Below are 22,780 nucleotides of genomic sequence, written 5' to 3' on the forward strand. Positions count from 1 at the left end.
CCCCCCACCCCGTCTCAGGAGGAAGGGAAAGCGCGGCGTTTGGCCCCCGGGGGCCCAGCCCTGGCCACCAGAGGGGTGGGTGGGGCCCTCGGGTAAGGACCCGGGTCCCTGGCTTCGTCCTGGCAGAGGGGCAGGAGGGGGGAGGCTCGGGCAGGGCTGGGCACCAGGGCCCGGGGGCCTCTGGCCCCCTCCCCAAGGAGGGGAGAAGCTACACTTGGAGACTGACCTCGAGTATCAAAGGGGCTCGGGGGCCTTCCTCGCAGCTCGGCAGCCAGTGGCCTAATTGTTTACAGTGTCACGAATGCATTTGTTTCCTTCATAAATTTTAAATACAAGCAGAATAAAAATCACATTTTTTTCAGGCAACAGCAGTTCAGTAGGTAAGTGGCTTGATCACATTTGTTTGTATTAGTAACGCATGCAAGCAGCTAGTACCGGTCCCGGCGCCCGGCCCTCTACAAAGTCCCCGCATAGGAGCCCTCGGGTCTCCTGGCTGCGGGCGTCTGGGGCCGGCTGGAGCTGGCACTGCCCTGCTCGAAGGGCCGCGGGGGGCTCTGACCTTCGGGGGGCAGCGGCTCCGGTGCCGCCACCTCCTGGATGACGGAGCCGGCCCCATCCGCCTCCTCGCCGGCTTCGAAGGCAGGGTTGGCCGCGGCGCCCAGGTCGACACTCACGGCGTCAGTTCTCAGGGCCACGATGGGGGCCGTGTCGCCTCGCCGCTCCCCGAACAGGCGCTGCTCGAACACCTGGGCCGCCGTGGGCGGGAACTCGGGGTCGAGGGGCATGCCGGCGGCCGAGGAGCCCATGACCGTGCGGTACATCTCCACGCCCTCGGGCAGCATGGACTTGATTTTGGGCAGCCAACGCTTGCGGACGCGGCGGGCGTTGGTGCACATGTCCGCGGCGATTACGTTCATCTCGCTCTCCTTGAAGCTGGGCGCGAAGTTCTGGCAGTACACTGCAGGGACAGACGGGGCGAGGGTCAGGGGGAGGGCGAGGGGGAGGGCGAGGGGGAGGGCCAGGGCCAGGGCGAGGGCGAGGGCGAGGGCGAGGGCGAGGGCGAGGGGGAGGATCAGGGCCAGGGCCAGGGCGAGGGCGAGGGCGAGGGGGAGGATCAGGGCCAGGGCCAGGGTCAGGGTGAGGGGGAGGGGGAGGGGGAGGATCAGGGCCAGGGCCAGGGCGAGGGCGAGGGCGAGGGGGAGGATCAGGGCCAGGGCCAGGGTCAGGGCGAGGGGGAGGGGGAGGGGGAGGATCAGGGCCAGGGCCAGGGGGAGGGTGAGGGCGAGGGGGAGGGGGAGGGCGAGGGCCAGGGCGAGGGGGAGGGGGAGGGTCAGGGCCAGGGCCAGGGCCAGGGCGAGGGGGAGGGCCAGGGCCAGGGCCAGGGGGAGGGGGAGGGGGAGGGTCAGGGCCAGGGCCAGGGCCAGGGCGAGGGGGAGGGCCAGGGCCAGGGCGAGGGGGAGGGCGAGGGCCAGGGCCAGGGCCAGGGCCAGGGCCAAGGCCAGGGCGAGGGGGAGGGGGAGGGTCAGGGCCAGGGCCAGGGGGAGGGGGAGGGGGAGGGGGAGGATCAGGGCCAGGGCCAGGGGGAGGGGGAGGGGGAGGGGGAGGGTCAGGGCCAGGGCCAGGGGGAGGGGGAGGGGGAGGGTCAGGGCCAGGGCCAGGGGGAGGGGGAGGGGGAGGGGGAGGATCAGGGCCAGGGCCAGGGGGAGGGCGAGGGGGAGGGCGAGGGCGAGGGCCAGGGCCAGGGCCAGGGCCAGGGGGAGGGGGAGGGTCAGGGCGAGGGGGAGGGCGAGGGGGAGGATCAGGGCCAGGGCCAGGGGGAGGGCGAGGGGGAGGGCCAGGGTCAGGGCGAGGGCGAGGGGGAGGGCGAAGGCCAGGGCCAGGGCGAGGGCCAGGGCAGCCGCCACACAAGGGACTCCCCACGGTGGCTGAACCTCTGCCTCCCAAGGGGCCCTGGAGTCAAGGTGCCCTGGACGGGCCTCGGGGTCAGAGAGCTTAGTGCTGGAGCGGCCACTCCCGGGCTGGTGGGGATGGGGCATGGGTCCTGCTCCCCAGTGCTCTCTGGGCCTCAGCCTGCAGACCAGTGGTCACCTTCTCACTGCTCAGCCCTCCAGGCCACCCGATGCTCGGACAGTCTCTGGCCAGACTGTCCAGGAAGGAGAGACAGTCAGAGCACTAAGGGCAAGGCCGTGGCTCTGGTGTGAGCAGTGGGCTTGGGGGCTCTGGCCCTCCCTGACCACTGGCTGGCTGTGTGGCCCTGGGCAGGCGCCTTCGCCTCTCCGGGCCTCACTTCCCCCTCTGCCCAGCCCCACCCCGGAATCCGGGGCCTGGTCAAATATGTCTGAGAGATATCACCCCCTGGCCGGAGCAGGAGTCAGGGCAGAGCCTGGGTGTCCACCCACAGGCTGGCCAAGGTTGAAGGGAGCTGGTCCCAGCCCGGGGAAGCAAGGAGCCGCAGCACCAGCGTCGCTGCTGACAATAGTCCCCCCGTCCCCCAGGAGCCACAAGACCCAGGTCTCTAAGGCTGTGCAGCCAGGGCCAGGTGCCCGACAAGCCCCCACGGCGAGCCCCGCTGCGGGCAGCACCAGCTGCACCCCGCCCCGCACCCCCGGGTGCCTGGCCACGGCCCACACTTCACCGACGGCAAAGGCCCCTCTTTGCTCTAAAACAAGAGATGTTTTTTAAGCAAGAAGCTGACAGTGATCGTGTGCCCGCGGCCACAGGGGGCTGAGCCGGGGTCAGTGTGGCCCGCACCGGGCACCCAGCCGCGGGTGCGGGACAGGGTGGCGTCTGCCGCAGCGATGGCCGGGCTCCTCCCCCACGTGCCCAGGAGTGGGAGGCAGGAGCCGCCAAGCAGATGGCAAAGGCTCAAAATAACCTCCAAATGTAAATAAAGGGTTTTGTTCAAAAAGGAAAATTAGACCTATTTCACATATTAAAATAGTTTCGCAGCTGAACTCATCGCGCTCGGGAACCTGCCCAGGGCACAGCGCTCACACCTCGGGACCGGCTCCCGGAGCCAGGGGCGGGCCACCCTCCCGGCTGAGTCCCGGGGCTCCCCGCCCCCCACCCCGTGGCACCCGGCCCCTCACGTTTCACAGCGTTGAGGACTCTGCTGTCCAGCGGCTTGCGGCTCGGGTCGCTGGTGGACGAGCGGATGCCTGTGCCACAGCTGTTGGCCAGCGTGTTCCTGGCAGGGGTGGGCGGAGGGGAGAATGAGACCGGCCACAGGTGACCACAGGAGCGGCCACAGGTGACCACAGGAGCGGCCTCCCCTCCCGCATGCTGGGCGGAGAAGCAGAGGCCCGTGGCGGTGGGCAGGGGACACCCGGCCCCCTTCTCATCCCCAGGGCTGGGGTTCGGCGGGGGAGCAGCCCCACACCCTTCGGCGGATGGGAGGAGGAAAGCCCGAGGGGCAGGGGCTGCTCTGACCGACCGGAACGGAGGGGACCCGCGGGGGTCACCAAGCCGCCGGGAACGCCCGAGCGCGGGGCCCGCCCCACCCTCCAAGGCGCTGGGGGGACACTGAGGGGCGATGTCAGACGGGCGGGGCCTCAGCAAGCAAACAGCTTGCGACCCAGGGGGCCGGACGCCCGGCGGCGGGGACCTACCTGTCAAAGAAGGTGGCGAGCAGCCGCCGGAGCAGCACCTTGTGCTTCACGCCCGCACACAGGTGGCAGTTCATCAGCTGGCCCCGCGTGATGTAGACGCCCGAGCCTGCGGCCGCCAGACACAGTGAGGCCCGGCCCCGCCTGCCCGGCGGCCGTGGGGAGGGGCCGGGCGCACGGGCCTCCTGACCTCCCTGAGCAGCACCCCGCCCGGGCCTGGGTCCCCGCAGCGGGGAGGCGGCCTTGGTGGCCCCCAAATACCCTCCCCGCCTCCAGGGAGCTCCGGGCTCAGCCAGGGCCCGGAGAGTTCCGTCCTGCCCCGAGGTCCCCCCCGGACAAAGCGGTGGGGGCGCATCCTGCAGGCTGGGCGGGGCCCCACCTTCGGAGGAACAGTGTGAAAACCCTGGAAGGGTGTGCACAGTGCTCCCGGGCTCCGAGGGCTCCGCGGACCGACCACAGGGCGGGCACCCAGCCTCCTCATGGGGAAAGGGGGCGAGGCGGGTCCCTCCTTGGGGGCAGGGCAGAAGGGCCTCCAAGGCCCTGCTCTGCCTGCGGACCCCAGGCTCCGGGGGGACCTTCCCCAGCTTGACCGTATTTCCCACATGAGCCGGGTCTCCTGGGGAGCTGGCAGCTGCTGGCCAGAGGCACACAGCTGGTTCAGCATGGAGACCACCTCAGGGTGTCTGGTCAGTGCTGCTGACAGTCCCTGGTCATGACCTGCCGGCGTCCCTGAGGGCCTCACACCCACCCATGTCATGTCTGTGGAGCCTCAAATCAACAGCAGACCAGGTGCCCTGGACCCCCTTGTTTGGGGAGACCTGTCACGGGCTGGGCACGGGGGGGCGACCTGTCTAGCTGACGGCAGGGACAGGGAAGGTGCTAGTCTTTGCCCCTCCTGACCCCAAACACCGACAGACAGGAGCCAGGGATCTGGCAGCTGGCGGGGGAAGCCTCGGGGGAGGCCCCAGGTCCCCAGCAGCCTGTGTTGGGGTCCCCTGGGGGACGAGCGCAGAGATCGCTGGAAAGGGCTCCATGTCCGCCAACCGGGGCGACAGGGCCATCAACCCCCACCTTCCCCTTGAGCAGCCTTAACACCCAGAAACAAATCCCCCTGAAAAGATAAACATTTCTGACGGACACGGGCCCCAGTGGGCTCTGACTTGTGTTGTTTCTTCTACAGACGAGCCTGTCTCCGGGAGCTGCCGCTCGGGGCCCCCGGCCCTCACCCCACGGACGCGGCCAAGGGGCACTTTGGGAGCCGGGGGGACAGGGAGGACGGGGGCTACTAAACTGCATCAGGCCTGGTTTTATCTGGGACCTAAATTAAAACACAGCCGTGACTGCCACCCTGCCCACCGGCAGCGAGACCAGCCAGGGGATTCAATTAAAACGCTAAATTAATTCAACTGAATAACCGCTCTTAAGGCCACGTTCTTCTAAAAGGAAATCAGAGGAAACAGAAGATGGTCTATCTTTTTCTTGACGGCCTGGCGATGAGTCCACTGTTCACAGCTCTAAGAGGGCGCCGCACAGGGGCCGGGGGCGGGCCTCACCTGCCACCAGCTCCAGCTTCTCGCCGGGGTCGCCCTCCGAGTAGAGCTTGGGGTGGCAGCGATACCCGATCTGGCTGATGAGGCTGGCGGGCAGGGCCACGAGGTCGCGGCGTATGAGAACGCAGGAGCGGCTCTCCAGCGGCACCGGCTCTGGCTTCTCTTGCACTGCGGGCACAGGACCAGCCCCGTCAGAGGTCCCCCGAGCAGCCCTGCTCCGGCGGGGACAGGGGATGGGGACGGGGACGGGGACGCCCTGCCTCCCACCCCAGCCTGTCAGAGCTGCGGGTGCCCAACCTCTGAGCCCGCCCCGCCCCCCAGGCCCGCGAGCCCTGCCCTCCTGATCCTGCCCCTGCGGGGAGAGCGAGCAGAGGACAGCAGGTGAGAGGTGCCGCCCGGCCCGGAAACAAGTCACTGAGGCCCTGGGGGCTCCGGGGAGGCGTCTGCGGGCAGAGGCTCAGCGCAGGGTCTACGGTGGGGTGCGGCCTCGGTGAGTTGAGGGGGCACCTCCCTGGAGGCTGCACCGCCCACACCTGGCTGAGAGGCAGCTCCATCGGCATCTGCTAAGCACTTGCCAGCAGTAAAGACGGGCGGGGCAGATGCTGCATCTGTGAATGTTCCTGACAAACTACTGTGGGCGAGGGGGGGATAGCCAGGGACCCGAGTGAGCCAGCCCTGCAGCTACAGTGGGGGGATGGCAAAGCCCCCTCTGAGGTTCCCCGGCCACAAGTGCCACGGGCCAGACACCAAGTAGAGGACCTGGCCCCCGCCCCCTTCCCCGCCTCCCCACCCTGCCCTCCTGACCCCCGCAGGCCTGCTTGTGTCTCTCCCGTGCCGGGGTGGGGGCTCCCCTCTGGTGCTCAAGGACGCAGGGTCCAGAGGGCACTTGCTGGGCATCCACCACACCCACTGCTGCGCAAGGGCCAGGAGAATAAGGGGGGAGTGCCTGGCAGGGTGGGTGCCAACACAGAGTGCGCAGGATCCAGCCATACCTAGGCCTGGAGTTGCCCCAAATCCCCACCCGGGGACCCCCAGGCCACTCCTGTGCCTTCGGCTGAGCCCCTTTGCAGGGAGGCACCCGCCAGTCTGGGACTTCAGTCCAGCTGCAGCCCAATTCCAGGAGGAAAGAGGGAGTCGTCCCCCCCCCCCCAGTTAGCAGACCCAGCTGCCCAGATCGGGGCAGAGCAAGAGAAGACCACTGTGTGGGGGGCATTTCCCACGAGGCATGTTGGGAGAACACAGTCGGGGGGGGATCAGCAAGCAGAGAGCAACAGAGAAGCTTCCAACCCAGAATCACCGGGGCGCTTGGTGACATTTTAAAACGGAATTCCCGCCTGCCCCTCCCCGCAGCCGGCTGTGATCAGAGCAGACGGGCAGCCTGGCGCCCGCCGGGCATTTACAGAGAGATCGCTGGACCCACCACTCCTGTCCTGCACTGTCTCCAAACAGCACAAGTTGTTTGCGCCCTGCAGGCCTCCCCCTCCCTCAGCCCCAGCCCAGCTCCCCAAGAGCCAGAGACTGTCAGATCCAGAACAGGCAAAACACTCGCTATTCCTGCTGGGCACGTGCCAGTGCCGCACCTGCTAAAAATACCCACCCGAGGGGGCGCATCTGGAGAGGTGCCCCGAATTCCTTCCCGCGCCCCAGCCTGCCAAGGGCTCCTCCTTCCAGGGCCCGAGTTACAACTGGGTTCTGGAAACTGGAGAGCTGGTGCTTGGGGAGCAGTGATGGGGCCACCGTGTCCCTGGTGGCCTGGACGGGTCACTCTTGCCTGACGGTGAGGGTGTGGGAAGCCCCTGGTGGGCTGTGGCAGTGGCCACCTGCAGAGACTCTGCAATGACACCAAGGTCCCCAGAGCAGGGGACCCAGCAGCCTCCTGTCACCCCAGGACCGAGGCGGGGCTGCGACCTTTGCCATCCACGGCCCCCCTTTAACCAGCAGCCACTGGGTTTCCAGGGTGTGGGCTCCAAACACCTGGCATAGGAAGTGTGGAGAGAAGCACCTGAGAGGGCACTGAGCTGTGGTGCTGGAGGTGAGAACCGCTCTCGGGGCGGGTAGGTGAGTCACGGTCACCAGGGTCTCGCTGGGAACAGAGCTAATCTGGGCAGACAGGTCACGCTGGCTGAAGAAAACACAGGGGGTCATGGGACATGTGGTGGACCCTCCAGGGGCTCCAGTGGGGGATCCAGAAGGGTCCCCGTGTGCCTCAGGCCCTGCTGCTCCGGCCTTGGTGACCCTGTGACCCTGCACGGTCCAGCCAGCAAAGAAGGACCAGGCCCCGAGGACAGTATTCTGAGCAGGACAAGCCAGGCACAGAAGGACCATCCTGTGCGACCCACTCGGACGCGGTCCCCGGAGGCCTCAGGTCCCCGGAGACAGGAAGTGGACGGTGGGGACCAGGGGCTGGGGGGGTGGGAGTGAGCCTTTCGCGGGGGCAGAGTGAACGTTTGGGACCAGCATGTCCTGAGGATGGTGGTACATACACAACAGTGTGACTGTGCCCAGTGCCACTCAGCTGGGCACTTAAGAAGCAGCAAGGTGCCCTGGCCGGCGGCTGGTGGTGGAGAGTCATCCTGCGCACCAAACGGTTGTGGTTTTGATTCTTGGGTTGGGGTGCGCATGGGAGGCAATGTCTCTTTCACATCGATGCTTTTCTCCCCCCCCCAAAAATCAATAAAAACATATTAAAAGTGGGTAAGATGGTCAACGTTATATGTATTTTATCACAACAAAGAAAACATTTTTACAGGATGAGTGGAAGGAGTACAGGTCAGTGTGTCACGCTGGCCTCACCCCTGAACTTTGACAGCCTCCTGGGGTCACTGACTCGGGATCAGAAGCTCGAACTTCTCCCAAGCAGCACACACTAGGGCCCAGCCCCTGGGGAGCTGCGGGGTCAGAGGCCCCATGTGAAGACCCCTGTTCCCGCCCCCGAAGCAGAGGGCGTCCCTGGGGGGCTATAGGAAGCACCCCCGGGAGCCCCACCCGTGCGAGTGGAGGCTGGGCAGGGGCAGGGCAGGGACAGGGCAGGGGATGCCCACTCCACAGGAGCGTATGCCTTTTGCTAAAACGGCAGAATAAGAAAACGAACCCCTAGTCCTTAATTACGCAGGAAAATACAACTTAAAACTGAACGGAGAGGAAAGTGCTGACTCACACGTCTAACTGTTAGGCCCACTCTGAGTACCTGCAGATGGAGACAGGCTGTCGTGGCCCAGAAACAGCCACACGAGCTCGCTCGGCGGATCGGTGACCAAGGCACACACGTCCCTCAGCGGAGGGGCGGCAGCCCCTTCAACCAGCGCTGCCCAGCAACCGGTCACAGGCCACTACGCACAACGCCCTGGTCCCCACCTCCCGCCTCGTATAAAACCAAACAAAAGGGGGCTGCAGACCTAAACCTAAGACACAAAATTATGAAACTTTTAGAAGAAAATCTTTGTGATCTTGGGTTCAGCTAAAAGCTGAGATATGACCCCAAAAGCACAACCTAAAAAACAATTAGTTGATAAACTGGACTTTATCAAAACGAAAAACTCCCGCCTGGGAAAAATGAACAGACAAGCTAGCTATGGACTGGAGGAAATATTTGCTAATCACAGGTCTGATAAAGGACCTGTCTCGAAAATACTGAGAGCCCAGCCGGTGTGGCTCAGCGGTTGAGCATTGACCTATGAACCAGGAGGTCAGGGTTCGATTCCCGGTCAGGGCACAGGCCCGGGTTGCGGGCTCGATCCCCAGCAGGGGGCGAGCAGGAGGCAGTCGATCCATGACTCTCATCATTCATGTTTCTCTCTCTCTACCTCCTCCCTTCCCCTTTCTCTAAAAAAAAATCAATTAAAAAAAAGAAAGAAAATACACACAGTGCTCTCAAAGCTCAACAGTGAGAAAATGAGCCACCCAGTTTAAAAATGGGCCAGAGATCTGTACAGACACCTCGCCGGAGACGATGCAGAGGCCAAACGAGCAGCACGTGGAAAGCTCTGCACCTCGTGGGCACCAGAACAAAGCAAAATCAGACCCCGGGGAGATGCCACTTCGCGCTCACGAGAACGGCTAAGCTTACAAACCTGAGCACAGCAAGTGCAGACGAGGACCTGGAGCAATGGCACCATCAGCCCAGCTGGTGCAGATGGAGGCACACGGCACGTGGGACACGGCCGGTTGGTTCCTCAGAAAGTTAAACCTACACTTAGCACGTGACCAGGCAAATCCACTCCCAGGTATTACCCCCGGAGAAATGAGACGTGAAGACTGTCCACACAGCTCCCTGTGCAAGGATGTCTGCTCAGCTCTGACCACAGTGCCCCAAGCGGGAACCTGCCCGGCGTCCTGCAGCGGGGGACACGGAGCCATCAGACAGCGGGCCACAACTCAGCACAGAGCAGGGACAGCGGGATGGGGACGGGACAGGGACAGCGGGATGGGGCCAATTACTAACTCCCCCTGGGCGTCTCCCCATCCAACTCAGCCTGTCCCCATCTGAGCTGGTGCCACCACTGCCAAGCCCACTCCCCTGGCCACTGCCACCCCCAGGTCCAGCGGGTTCTGCTGCTTTTGTCTCCTGCTCCCAAGCCTGGCCCTGGGGGACCCCACAAGTCCCCTACCTGGTCTCCCGAACCTCCCACAGTGATCCCGGCACCTCTCTGTGTGCCCATCTGACCTCCCCTTTCTGCTCTGTCCTCCGTGAATGGCTTGGGCTCGTCCAGTGCTGTCCCCGAGACAGCAGGGCCCCGTCCACACCACCGAGCGGCCCTCATCACTGTGAACACCCCGCAGGCACCAGGAGTGTTTACATAAAACCACATACACGCACCGCCCGTGAGCGAACCACACAGGACGCAGTGGGCTGTGGAACCCGAGGGGCGTGGGGGGCGGAGGGGCCCCTGGGGCACAAGTTTCCACGGCACGGTCTTTACGTTCCGCCAGCTGTGTGAGACCAACACACTTAACTTGTAAGACCCCAGAGCCTCCCCTGCGGCGGGAGGGCCACCACCTCGGCCAACCCCCAGCAACAACTCCGAAAGCTGCCCGGATTTGCGGGGCCCCCAGGAGATGGAGCACAGACGTGGGCTGAGCAGAAAGGGGCCAAAGGGCCTGAGTGTGCGGGGTCACGGCCCCAGGAACAGGCCTTGGACGAGATCTCCCAGCTTCACTTAGACAACGAAGCAGCACGTGTAGGATGAGCTTCAGAAAAAGCTGCCGAGAAACAACACGGTCTGGAATTTGGTGACTCACGTGTAGATAGACAAACATTGGGTTTTAGGGCCTGTCAAAGAGGAGATGCTTTGGGGAACCCCAGCTGAGAACTGGAGAGGGCTGTGGCCAGCAGCGGGGCCACCCAGGAGGCCGCAGTCCCCCCCATGGACCTCTGACCGTGGTCCCCAGACCTCAGAGGAAGAGCCTGCTTGGAGCTCCCTAGGTTTCCACACAAAGCCCAGCTTTCAATACAAAGTTACCAGGAATAAAACAGAACCGACTGACACAATGCAACTTACACAAGACATGGATGGACCAGAGGACAGGGACAGAGGGATGGGGACAGGGACAGAGGGATGGGGAGGAGCGCGGGGACCACAGGGACTCGGCCTGGGACTGGGGGCTCCCACCTGAGGTCGGTGCGAGTCAGGGCGGCTGCCAAATCTCCAACCTGTGGGTGCAGCACAATCTCAGAAAGGGAAACGGTCAGGACAAAACGTCTGATCAACCTAAGAGGAGAGGGAGGAGCCACAAGACCAGAGGCACAATCGAGAACCGTTCCCGGGATGGGAGGTAAAACCCAAAATATTGTAATGAAATGGGCTGAACCAAATACTCTAATGACAGCTTAAGATTTAACAAAACAAAACAAAACCCAAGAGAGAGCCTTGAACAAAAGCACAAAGAAACGATGGAAAAGACTTGCCAGGACCTGTGTAACTGTGTTGACCCCATGTCATCCCGACAAATCTGAGCGAGGCCCGAGGCCTGAGGCGGGAGGCGGGAGGCGCGAGGCGCGAGGGCGCTGCGCCCACAGAGCGGGCACGGACTTCGCAGCAGGAGCCGCCTGGTGACACCACAGGGAACTGCATGGCGACCGGGGGACCGATCCCACAGGAGGACCGGCCAGCCTGCAGTGACCACAAACCGATCGGAGCCTCAAGATGAGGGGCAGGAGGAGCGGGCCAGCCCACACCCCCTCGGGACTGCAGCCCACCCCCGGCCAGCCCGAGGGGCGCCACGCAGGCCCGGGGACCACGAAGGCCTGGCTCAGCTGCCGGTGAGTTTACCAGGCGGAGCGGCGTCTGTGCATCTCAACAAGCCTCAGAGCGGCAGAGCTGTGAGTCTGCTCGGGCCACAGGGAATTCAATTCAGAAACCATAGCAGAAAGATGGCCAGACAATGAAACAAGACACCAGCCCACGACCAGGGGTCCCAACGAAAGCGCCCGTGCATGGGGAATTCTGTGCGCTGAAGAGAACACACCCCGACCTACAGACACGTGCTGGACAGAATGGGCCGCGCCACCCGGGGACTGGGCAGCCCCAGGCGCGAACACTGTAAAACGCCGAGAAATCAAGGATCTAAAGGGTCTCAAAACCTCGGAAAAGGAGCACATTAAACTCAAAGAAAAAGTGAGATTACCCCATGTACAAGTATATACAGGGTGTCCCCTCAAAACGTACATTCATTCCAATGGGTTAAATCTGAAAACACTGGAATTGATAATTATTTAAAGTGTGTCTATATTTTGGGGAAAAACAATCCACGAGTCGGCTCATTGAAAAGACTAGAATGATGGAAAATCTCCAGCAGGTCTAACGAAGGAAAGGCGGGGAAAGGCGCAAATTCACAATATTCACAGCACAACAGCCCGGCTGGTGTGGCTCAGCGGTTGAGCATCCACCTAGGATCCCAGAGATGGAGGTTCGATTCCCGGTCAGGGCACAGGCCTGGGCTGTGGGCTTGGTCCCCAGTCGGGGGCGTGCAGGAGGCAGCCGATCAATGACTCTCATCATTGACATTTCTCTCTCTCCCTCTCCCTTCCTCTCTCTGAAATCAATAAAAAACCACACACCATAAAAAAATGTAAACCTCTATACTAACACTAAGTAAATAATTGAGATAAATGAAGGAACAGGAAAAAGAAGCGTGGGGTAGGGGGAAGAGCTCCCCACAAGAGACCTGCTGACTAACAGACACAGAAGCGATCATCGAGAACTGACCGATGGTGCAGGCTGGTGAGGAACAGTCTCCTCTCGCAAAGGGAAAACAGTAACTCTACCTGGCAGAGGTCACCCTAACCGAATGATCGAAGGCAGCATCACCAACGCCGAGCCAGGCTGGTATCATGTGCCTCCCGATAGGCACACTGAGCCGGGCTCAGCATGGCTTCTGCGGAATCCGGCTGAAACCACAACCCACATCCAATCACGAGACGGAACCGGGCAGACCCAAGCAGAGGGACATTCCACAAAATAACTGAACCATGCTGGGCGGAGAGGACAGACCCGTGCGGGACGAGACTGGGAGACGACTCCAGGATAAAGGAACCGGAGACAGTCACCCAAAGTGCAGTGTCTGGGTCTGAACCCAACACTGGGTCCAAAACACACACCGCTGTGGGCAACAGTGAGACAACGGGGGGATTCAAGCCTGACTGGTTCATACAACAACGCAGCTGAAAGAGAACGTCCTGAGTTTTTTAAAAATATGCTTTTATTGACTTTAGAGAGAGTGGAAGGGAAAGGGGGAGAGAGAAAAACACATCAATTTGAGAGAAACATCGATCAGCTGCTTCCCGCACCCCCCACTGGGGGCTGAGCCCACACGCTGGGCATGTGTCCTGACGGGGAATCGAACCGGCGACTGTTTGGTGCACAGGATGACACCCAACCAACTGAGCCACACCGGCCAGGGCAGAACGCCCTGAGTTTTGAACATTGCATTGTGTCTACGGAAGAGAATGTCCTTGTTTGTAAGAAATGTTATCTGCTCTCGAATCGTTCAGAAAATCACACACGTCCATAAAGAGGGAAAGAATCATCTAGCAAATGTGGCGAGTTCTTCCAGTGAGTGAAGGGTACACAGGATCCTCTGAACTGAACTTGAAATATTTCTATAAATCTAAAATGATTGTGAGTCAAAGTTTTTGGTGTTTTTTTAAAAAAATACATAGAGGAACATCACCACAATCTCGAGGCGAGAAAGATTTCTGATGGGGGGGGGGATCAATAAACTTGACTACATCAAAGTTATATTGAGAAAACGAAGGTTGTGGATTGGGGGAAGAGACTTATGACACATATCTGACAAGAGGCCCATTCAGAGCACAGAGAGCTCATGAAAAGCTGTAAGAAGACAGACAAGTCGCTAGGAAAAGTGGGACAATAGACGGAAACAGCCGCTTCCCAAGGAGCTGTTCCAGTGCTACGACCACGAAAAGGTCACTCATTAAGAAACTTCAAGGTAATGCCACTGTGAGAGGCTCGGGCGGCATGCTGCAGGCACTCAGCAACGTGGAAGTCACGATGTCCAGCGTCCAGTAAAGGATCAGCAGGCACAGGGAGACCCACACACGGTGAGGAGGGGAAAGCCGGTCAGGAAAGACTGCTGAATGAGAAACTATTCCGTCTAAAGCCTGGACAGGAAAAAGGCTACACATTAATAAGTAAACAGAGCCTTGGTGGCCTCAGGGACAAAAACAGGTTTAATGGAGTTTGGGGAGGGGAGGGCCACAAAGATCTTTGAAGAAATAATGGCGTAAAGGTTCATGTCAAGGCTCAGCAAACCCTAAGCAGAGCCAATACAAGTGAAAAGACAGAAAGTCACATCAGAACCAGAGGTAAAAACAGCCTGAAAAAAAAGTCAGGCTGGCTTTTTTCCCTCCAGATAGAGAAACAGCAAATGACTGTAACTTCCTGTGAGAAAACGCAACCCAGAAGGCAAGAAAATGACATGGACTGAAAGAAAAAAAATAGTGGTCAACCCAGAATTCTATATCCAGCAAAAATACCCTTCAAAAGTGAAGGTGACAAATTGTATGATGAAAACGGATTAATTTCATTGAACATAAATCATACTGCAATCAAGCAAGTTACTTAAAAAGGTGATAATGACCTTTTTTACAGTTTTTCAGAATTCATCACTAGTCCATCACTAGGATGGTTAGAAATGCTAAAGGAAATTCCTTGAGGAGAAGAAAAGCGATTCCAGATGGAAACTCCAAACCACACAAAGTATGCAGGACAAGGTAAGTATATAATAGAAAAGGTGTTTTGTTTTTTTTTTCGTATTTTAAATGTCTTCAAAAGAAAACTGGATATCCACATTTAAAAAATAGAACCTTGATCCATACCTTACACCTTATACAAAAATTACCTCATGACTTAATTGTAACTCACTGAGGTTAAATGTAACCTAAGCCATATAACATCTAGAAGAGAACACAGGAAAAAACACTGTAATCTTAGGTAAACACCTAAATACAACCCCAAAGCATGATCTATAAGAGAAGTAATTGATCATTTAACTTCATCAAAATGTAAAAATGTCTATAAAATACACTATCAAGAAAATAGAAAGACAACTGCGGTCTAAGAGAAAATGTGTACAAATCACATATCCAGCCTAGGACTTTGATCTGTAAAATATAAAGAATGCACAATACTCGACAATACTCAATAATCAAACAACCCAATAAAAAAGGGCAAAGACTCGAAGAGGCCCTTGACCAGAGCAGGTATACGATGGCAAACAAACACATGGAAGATGTTCATCACTAGACAAGACAGAAAGACAAAACCACCATGAAATACCACGGCCCTGAGAATGGCTTAAAAGTAAAAAGACAAAAACCAAGTGTTGGCGAGAACACGGGATAACTGGGACACTTAGCGTGGCCGATTCTCACACAGTTAAAATACACACTCGCCATGTGACCTGCAATCTCACTCCTAGGTTAATTTATGCAGGGGATTGAGAACCGAAGTGTGTGCACAAACCCATACACAGACGTTGCAGAAGGTTAATTCATAATTATAAAAAGCTAGAAACAAACTAAATACCCTTTAATTGGTGAATAAACAGTGGTTCAGCCATCCAATGGAATACTACTCAGCAGTAAAAAAGAAATAACTACGAATTCAGACAATACCACGAATGGATCTCAAACGCTTTCTGACTCAAAAGGCCACATACTGTATGACTCCCTTTAAGTGACAGAAACCAGATCAGTGGAGGCCAGGAGTTAGCAGGAGGGGCAGGAAGTGACGGCAAAGGGACTGATGAGGGGCCCTCAGGCTGGTGACACTGTTCTGTATCTCGAGTGTGGAGGCGACCACGTGACCATGGGCATGTGTTCAGACTCAGAGGACTACAGGGGTACATTTTACTGTACTGGAATTTTAAAATTGACTAAAAATAATAACATATGATAAGGCTCATAGCACGTGAAGAAGTAAAACATGACAACTGCACAAAGGACCGGAGGGGGGAATGGAGACACGTCTGAAGGGTCTGAAGTTACACGGTGTGGCAGGACTGAGAGAGCACCCGGGAAAAGCTAAAGAGGCAAGTAACTAGGCACAGCCGAAGCATAAAGGGGTGTGACCATTAAGTCAACCCTTGGGCGGGAGGAACACTAGAAAAAAGTCAATCCAATAACTGACACCAGAGAGAAACCAAAGGCAAATAAAAAGCCAACCGCCAGCCCTGCTGCTGTGGCCCAGTGGTGAGAGCACCGGCCCACGCACTGAAAGGCCACTGGTTTGGTTCCCGGTCAGGGCGGGTGCCCAGGTTGTGGGCCTGATCCCCAGTAGGGGCGTGAGCTGATCAATGTTTCGCTCTCACACTGATGTTTCTCTCTCCCTCTCTCTAAGAATCCATTTTAAAAAATCTTTTTTAAAAAACGCCACAATTACAACAGATCCGTGGGCCACAGTGGCCTCACTAGTGAGTCAATTCCACCAAGCGCGTAAGAAACAACATCAAAGTGACACCAAGTCTTTCAGAAATAAAGGGAACCAAGGTCAGCTAAGTCCTGATACCAAAACCAGACACAGTATCGGAAACCTACGGATAATTAACCTTCACGAGCAAAGATGCAAAATTCCCTAAGAAAATATTAACAAACGGAATCCAGCAGCACAGAAAAACTGACACACAGTGGCCAAGCAGGCTTGTGCAGGGAATGCAAGGATGGTTCAACAGTTGAAAACTGGCTGATGCTTTTCACCACCTTAGAAACGTTAAGGAGAAAACCCACATAATCACTTCCACAGATGAGTAGAAAACATTTGATAAATTCAAACCTCCTTCATGATTAAAAAGAAGAGAACGAGTGACCTGCCTGCGGCGAGGAGTTAAACACGCACCTCTCGTGTGGCCCGGCAACGCCACGCACTGTGGGGCAGGTGGGGCATGGTGACAACAGCCCCCCCGGAGGCACCCACGTGTCTGCCACAGTGGCACAGCCACAGCGGGGAGAAGGCAGCAACCGAGATCACCAAGGACCCACCCTTAGAGCCACACGATGAATCTCAAGATCTGGTCATGGAGAAAAGTGAACAAGACTGTTCTGTATGATCTCACAGCGATTCTGGAAAGACAAAGCTGCGGTGGCAGAAAACGGGGTGGGGAGGACCTGGGAAACTTTTCAGGGGAGTCAAGTGTCCTGTGTCTGGCTGCCTGGGATGCCGGATGGATTACCATTACGAAAGGCATCGCCGGCACACTGAAGCGGGCACATTTCACAGCATGTAGACGCGTTCAGGCACAAAAGGGAGGGGCGGGCGGGTCCACGTGGCACTGAGTCCAGGCTCACTCTGCACGAAAGAGCCAGACTCCGCTTGCGGGATGGGACCTGCTTCTAGAACAGCCAAAGGATCCCGAGTGTGGGAGGGCGGGGGCCGGGGGCCTCGAGGGCCACCGAAATGTTCTCTCTGATGGCGCCTCACCCCGAGGCTCCGGGTTCGTTTTACACCCATCCCATTAGGCATGTAAGTTACACCTCGGTGAATAGGGTTAAGAGGTCTCGGGGCGTTTGGAGTCTGAGGGTTAGAGGTGACACCACACAGCTTAGCAGGCACCCAGGGAGGCCACCCCGAAGGCTCTCGGGGACGAGCCCCAGATGGCACCTGGAGTGCCCGCTGGCCCTTGGGGCAGCCTCCTCGGTGCTCAGTGTGACGGACACAGCGGGACTGGCACCTCTTTTACCCAGAGGAGCTGCTAGGTGTTATTTTAAAAGGGATGCTATGTCCCAACCCCAGGCCCACACCTCCCCCCTTCCTCTTGGGTGCCACCCGAGCCAGGCCAGGGACAAATACATCCCTGGCTCCTGGGGCCCCACCAGAGGCTGGGATGGGCTCTAACAGTGTGACACCCTGGCCCAGGCCAGGAGGCAGTGGGGGGTGGTGGGGAGTGGGGTGATTCAAGAACAAATCCCACCTTCTATTCCCTTCTCTGTGGGACTCCAAGTGACTGGCCTTGAGTTCTCAGCCCTGGGTGGGGTGGCCTCCGACAGGCATCCCGTTGGCTGAGCAGGCAGGAGATCCTGCTGGAGGGACCGCAGCTGCAGGCCAGCCACCCACCACCCCAGCCTTGGCCACATCCGTAAGGTGAGAGGGCAGCAACGCTGAGCTTGCTGGTGGCACAGAGAGGGGCCTGGCCCTGGTGGGCTCGCACACGCTCCCTGCCTCCTGCCCCCCACACAGGGCATGGGGCAGACCAGGGACAGACGTGCTCCTGGCGTGTGCTCCTGGCGTGTGCTCATGTCAGGACACTGGGACAGCTGGGCTGAGGCTGAACTTTCCCGAGACTCTGGCACCACCGAAGCTCGCAGGCCTGTCCCACGGAGCTGAACCTGGAGCGGCTTGCAGGGGACAGTGGGAAGACCCGGGAGCTGGCGGGGGAGCAAGACCACACAGGGCCACCAGCATCACGGTGCACCAGCACAGCCTCCCCGGGTGGCCTCCCCCAGCCCCGGGAAAGGATTAACGGGGCTGGTTTCTAAAGAGGGAGGTGAGCCTTTGTCTCAGGCTTCCTCAGGGGGCAATACCTGCCTTCAGTTCAAACATCTGCTCAAGAGCAGAGCTGGGAGGGGCCCTGTCTGCAGTCCAGATGCCGAGGGAAAGCTGGGCCAGGGCGAGGTGGGTGGAAAAGTGGTCAGACACAGGAGGGACCCACCCCGCACGGAACGGGACAGGGGACCCAGGCTGGTGCCACACCCACCCCACCATGCTCACCTCCCCAACCAGTCTCGCTCCGGGGGGTGCCAAGGGATGGCTGGCCCTGCCTCATTGCCACCCTTGGCTGGGGTGGCAGTGACCACCCAGCCATGATCAAATACTTGTCAGGGTCTTATTTGCTGTCTGTCTCCCCCAATGTGAGGGTAGGGGCCCTATTATCTCGGTCACCACTGCTTGCAGCCTGTGGGTAACAGACATGTCCAGGGAACAGGGAAGCCACAGGGGCTGACCCCTGACTGCACCAGGGTGCCTGCTCTCCATACCCACCCCAGAACCAACACTGACCCCCAGGACCCCACTGCCTCAACCTACAGACACCCACCAGCTCTCGAGCCCCCAGGAGCTGGAGCACAGGCTGACCTGAGCCCCCGAGGGAGCCAGGCCCCAAGCTATGCCCTGGGGAGGAGGGGGGGGGGCTGTGAGATGGGGGGAGTCCCACTCAGTCCCATCAACACCCCTACAGCTGGGCCTTCCTGGTGGCATCTCTCATGACATCAACAAGTTAGAAATGACCCGCTGCCTTTCAACGGGGCCTGGACACATCGCTGTGGTGTCTCCACCAATGGGTGGTGACACAGACTCGGGGAGACAAAGGAGACGCAGGAGGGGAACAGGCGGGAAAGATGCCCGGGGCCACTGTGGGTCAAAGGCAATCAGCTTTATCTGCGATATTTAATCCCTTGATTTCCAAAACAAGAGGCTGGCCACACAGGCCCTGCCAATGGTTCCCCATGAGGGTGAGGGTGCAGATGGGGTCACTGGTGTCCACGTTTCCTGCAGCAGCTGCTGGTCAAAGACCTAGCCTATCCTTGGCAGGGAGGGAAACTGAGACCACAAAGGAGAAGGGGCTCCGAGTGTCCTTAGAACTTTCCAGATTCTACCAGCCTAAAGAGAGCCCTGCCCATCCCTGATCTGGGACCCCAGGGCTGCTCGGCCACCAGAGGTGGGTGTAAGGATGTCCCTGGATCTGGCCAGGCCAAGGCACAGAGGGAGCAGGGCTAAGGGGGCCAGCACCCGAGGGGCAGCCAGCCTCTGGGGACAGGCCCCTCTCTGCCGGCTTGCCCCCACGCCCCCCTCCCCACTACCCTCTTCCCAGCATGCCCAGCGCCCTGTGATGCCAGCGACGTCACTGCCAATAACCTAGATTTTAACCAAGAAATCACACACCCCCTCCCTGCCCCACTTATGGGCTCACCGAGGAGAAAACCCAGGCTGGAGCATCCTGGGCCAGCTGGAGGCAGGACCGACCCCCACACCCTGCCCCCTCTGGTCTTCCAGTTTGCCAACACCCCTGGGGAGGTGGTGACAAGGGAGTCTGAAGGCCACGGGGCTCCCTCCTGTTCCCCCAAGACATGGGTGAGCCCCTGCAGGCACACAGCCTTGAGCCAGCCCACCCCCCGGGCCTCAGTGGGACTCACACCCTTGTCTGAGTAATGGGGGCGGGGGGGCTGGTGAGAAGGCCCAGGCACCTCAGGGTCACGGGGCAGCTTGGCCTCCCAACCTCCACCCGGGCCTTTCCATGGCCACTATCCCATTGGCTCCTCTGGAACCCCCAGGACCCAGGTGGGCCACCACTGTTCAGGTGGAGAGAGGGCTCCGGGCTTGTCCAGCCAGAGGGCAGGTGGACCAGCTTTCAGCAATCCCGACAACTGGCCTTGCTCACTCTCCCAGACCTGCCACAGCCCAAGGCCACACGGGCCGCAGGGGGTGCAGTGCAGGGAGGTCCCCGGGAGACATGCACCAGGACGGGCCACAGAGAGCAGTCCCCACCCCCAGCCTTGGCAGATTCTGCCCTGATCCCCCCACAGAGCCCCATCCTGCTGGCAGCATGAGACGGAGTCCTCAGGGACTGCGGGGTCTACCCTGGGCCCGTGTGGCCTGCCCTCCCCGCGAAGGGGGGAGCCATGAAAGCCGCCCAGCCTGGGGCTACACGTGGCCCTTTCCCCCTCTCCCTGGGGGCTGTCAGAACACAGGCAGGCTCCCAGAGGCCCCTGCAAAGCCTGAGCCCCATGGGCCCTCAGAAGGGCCTGGCCATTGCTTCCAGGCTTCCTCTACCACTAAAAGGAAATGCCAAGTCCACTGAGGTGGTCTGTGTGCTAGCACCCTGTGGGATTCCTGCAAACACGCATTTAAGTGAAGTAATCGCCCCTGAGACCCAGCTGGCCCAAGCACCCAGCTCCCCCTGCCCCCGCCCCCCGGACTGATGGAGAAGCCCTTGCCAGGAGATCCAGGAGCAGATGAGGGGGGAAGAGGAGGGGGGGCAGTGGCGTCCCCTCAGGGGCATGGGGTACGGGGAGGAAAGAGTCCTCAGTGCCCCCAGGGCCCCAGCTCTGGGCGTCTCTTCCCGCTGGCACATGTGTCCGGATCCAGTGCACTGGACACAGGCCCCGCATGCAAATCAGGGCAGGCAGCAGGCCCAGGCACACAGCCAGTTTTCGGGGAACACAGAAGGCAGGGGGACACCCGATCTGGGGCCCCAACTACGGGACCCTCTGCCCAGCAAATCATGAGCCCTCTCCAGGGACCATGACGCAGTTCACAGCACCAGGCATCTCAAGTGAGGGCATCTCGGGTTTGTAGGTCCCGAGTGGGGGAGCCCCCCTTAAGCTGGGGCAGCTCATTCAGTTCAACAGGCACTTTCTGGCCTGTCCCTTGGTGCTAGGCCCAGGGAGGTGGCGGCAGACGGGATGGGTACAGGGGAATCTCTGGCCTTAATGGGTGGAGAGAGGGCTGAGGTCAACGGGCCTGCTGGGCTGCTTGTGGAGCTAGGCACCTCACACACAAGGACACTAAGGCCTTGAGCAGGAGAGCGACTGGCTTGGGTCACCCAGCACCTTGCGAGCCCTCTGGCAGGTCCCTGGTCCACCGGGGCCCTCAGTCTCTTCCTCTGCCCAGTGGGAGACAGAGCCCACTCCCACATGCTGCACTAGTGCCAGGGGGTTTGCTCAGCTGAACACCTTCCTGTGGCTTCTCATCTCACCTGGGATCAAATCTAAAGCCCTCAGCTGAGGCCCTGCAAGACTGACCCAGGCCAGTCCCACCTCCGGTCGCAGCTCCCGCCAGCTCCTGCCGTCTGGCTGGGCCCCCCGCACACCTCCAGCCCCGCGGCCTCCCCAGGCTGCCCCGCCTGCCCGCTGCCCAGCAGGGCTGCGAGGCCACAGGGAGGGGTCAGGTCCGCCCTGGTGCCCACAGAGGGCCCGGAGGCGGCCACGCCGGCTGGCGGGCGGCCGGGGCACTTGCCTGCGTAGCTGCCGCTGGCCTTGATGTACATCTGGCCGTACTGCTCCTCCACCATGGTGTCGTAGGCTTCGTCTTCCTCTTCCTCCTCCTCGTTGTGGTAGGAGGTGGGGCTGTCCGTGGTGGGCAGGCTGCTGGCCCCCGGGCTGGTCCGCTCCCCCTGGGAGTAGGGCACCTGCTGGATGCTGGGGATGAGGGTGGCCAGGCTGGGCACCCCATAGTAAGAGACCCGGGGCAGCTTGAGAGGGGCCGCGCCGGCCGCCACCGCGGCGCCCGCGGCCGCTGCAGCGCCGTCCCGGGGCCCGGACTCCAGCGGGCGCTTGGTCGCCAGGCCCGGGCCAGCGGCCGGCGGCAGCTCCGTGGCTTCGTGCTTCACGCGGGTCAGCAGCGGGATGGGCATGGAGGGGGACACGGCGTAGGGGGGCCCGGGGGCGGCCGGCTGCAGCTGGTTGCAGGGGCTCTGGGGCTCGGAGCTGGCGTCCTCCATCACAGCCGTCTGTGAGTCGCAGTGGGGCGAGCTCACCTTGAAGAGCAGGTCGGTGCCACGCTCCACGATGTGCTGGATCTGCAGGAAGCCGGCCGTGTACATGACCACGAGCTGCTCGCTGGCCGCCATGGTCAGCCTGCCCGTGTAGCAGAAGGACAGGATCTGCTGGAAGCAGGCGGGCGGCACCGTGCCCGGCAGCTCGAAGGCGCTCTTGCTGTTGCCGCTGAACAGGTCACGGAAGTAGAGGCTGCTGGCAGCCAGCACGGCCCGGTGGGCCTTGAAGGCCTGGCCCTTGACCACGATGGACACATCGCAGTAGAGGCCCAGCAGGCGCTGCTCATTCAGGCAGCCCAGCACCGTGTTCCCAAAGTTGGGGATCTCAATGTGCAGCATCTGCGACATGGCGGGCAGGCTGGCGGGCCCCTTGGACTCTCAGCGCGGGAGCGGCCCGAGCAGGCACATCTGTGGGAGAGGGCGAGGGGCACCGTGGTCAGCCTCCTGGATGCCCAGTGCCCACCCGGCAGGGCCAAGCCCCGCACAACCCCCCCAAACACGCTGTACCCCAGCACCCCCCTGCCGGTCACTCCCAGGCGCCCTCCAGCCACAACTGTCTGGAGGTCTTGGGCCGACCTCGGTCCCAGGGGACCCTGGCCCAGCCAGTGCTCAGAGCTGCAT

General features: G+C 60.3%; 1 protein-coding gene across 1 annotated transcript; it reads right to left on the bottom strand.

Annotated features, from left to right (window-relative positions):
• Positions 1-10: 10 nt before the first annotated feature.
• Positions 11-22,522, bottom strand: NACC2 (NACC family member 2). The gene is made up of 5 exons (XM_087823293.1): positions 21,622-22,522; positions 5,159-5,323; positions 3,609-3,714; positions 3,090-3,187; positions 11-958 (listed from the first exon to the last, which is right to left on the bottom strand). The coding sequence occupies exons 1-5, from the start codon at positions 22,505-22,507 to the stop codon at positions 456-458; spliced, it is 1,758 nt and encodes a 585-aa protein (XP_087679419.1). The 5' UTR covers positions 22,508-22,522; the 3' UTR covers positions 11-455.
• Between the last annotated feature and the right edge of the window lie 258 nt (positions 22,523-22,780).

Source organism: Miniopterus natalensis, chromosome 12, assembly GCF_054644295.1.
Source record: "Miniopterus natalensis isolate mMinNat1 chromosome 12, mMinNat1.hap1, whole genome shotgun sequence".
Classification (NCBI taxonomy): domain Eukaryota; kingdom Metazoa; phylum Chordata; class Mammalia; order Chiroptera; family Miniopteridae; genus Miniopterus; species Miniopterus natalensis.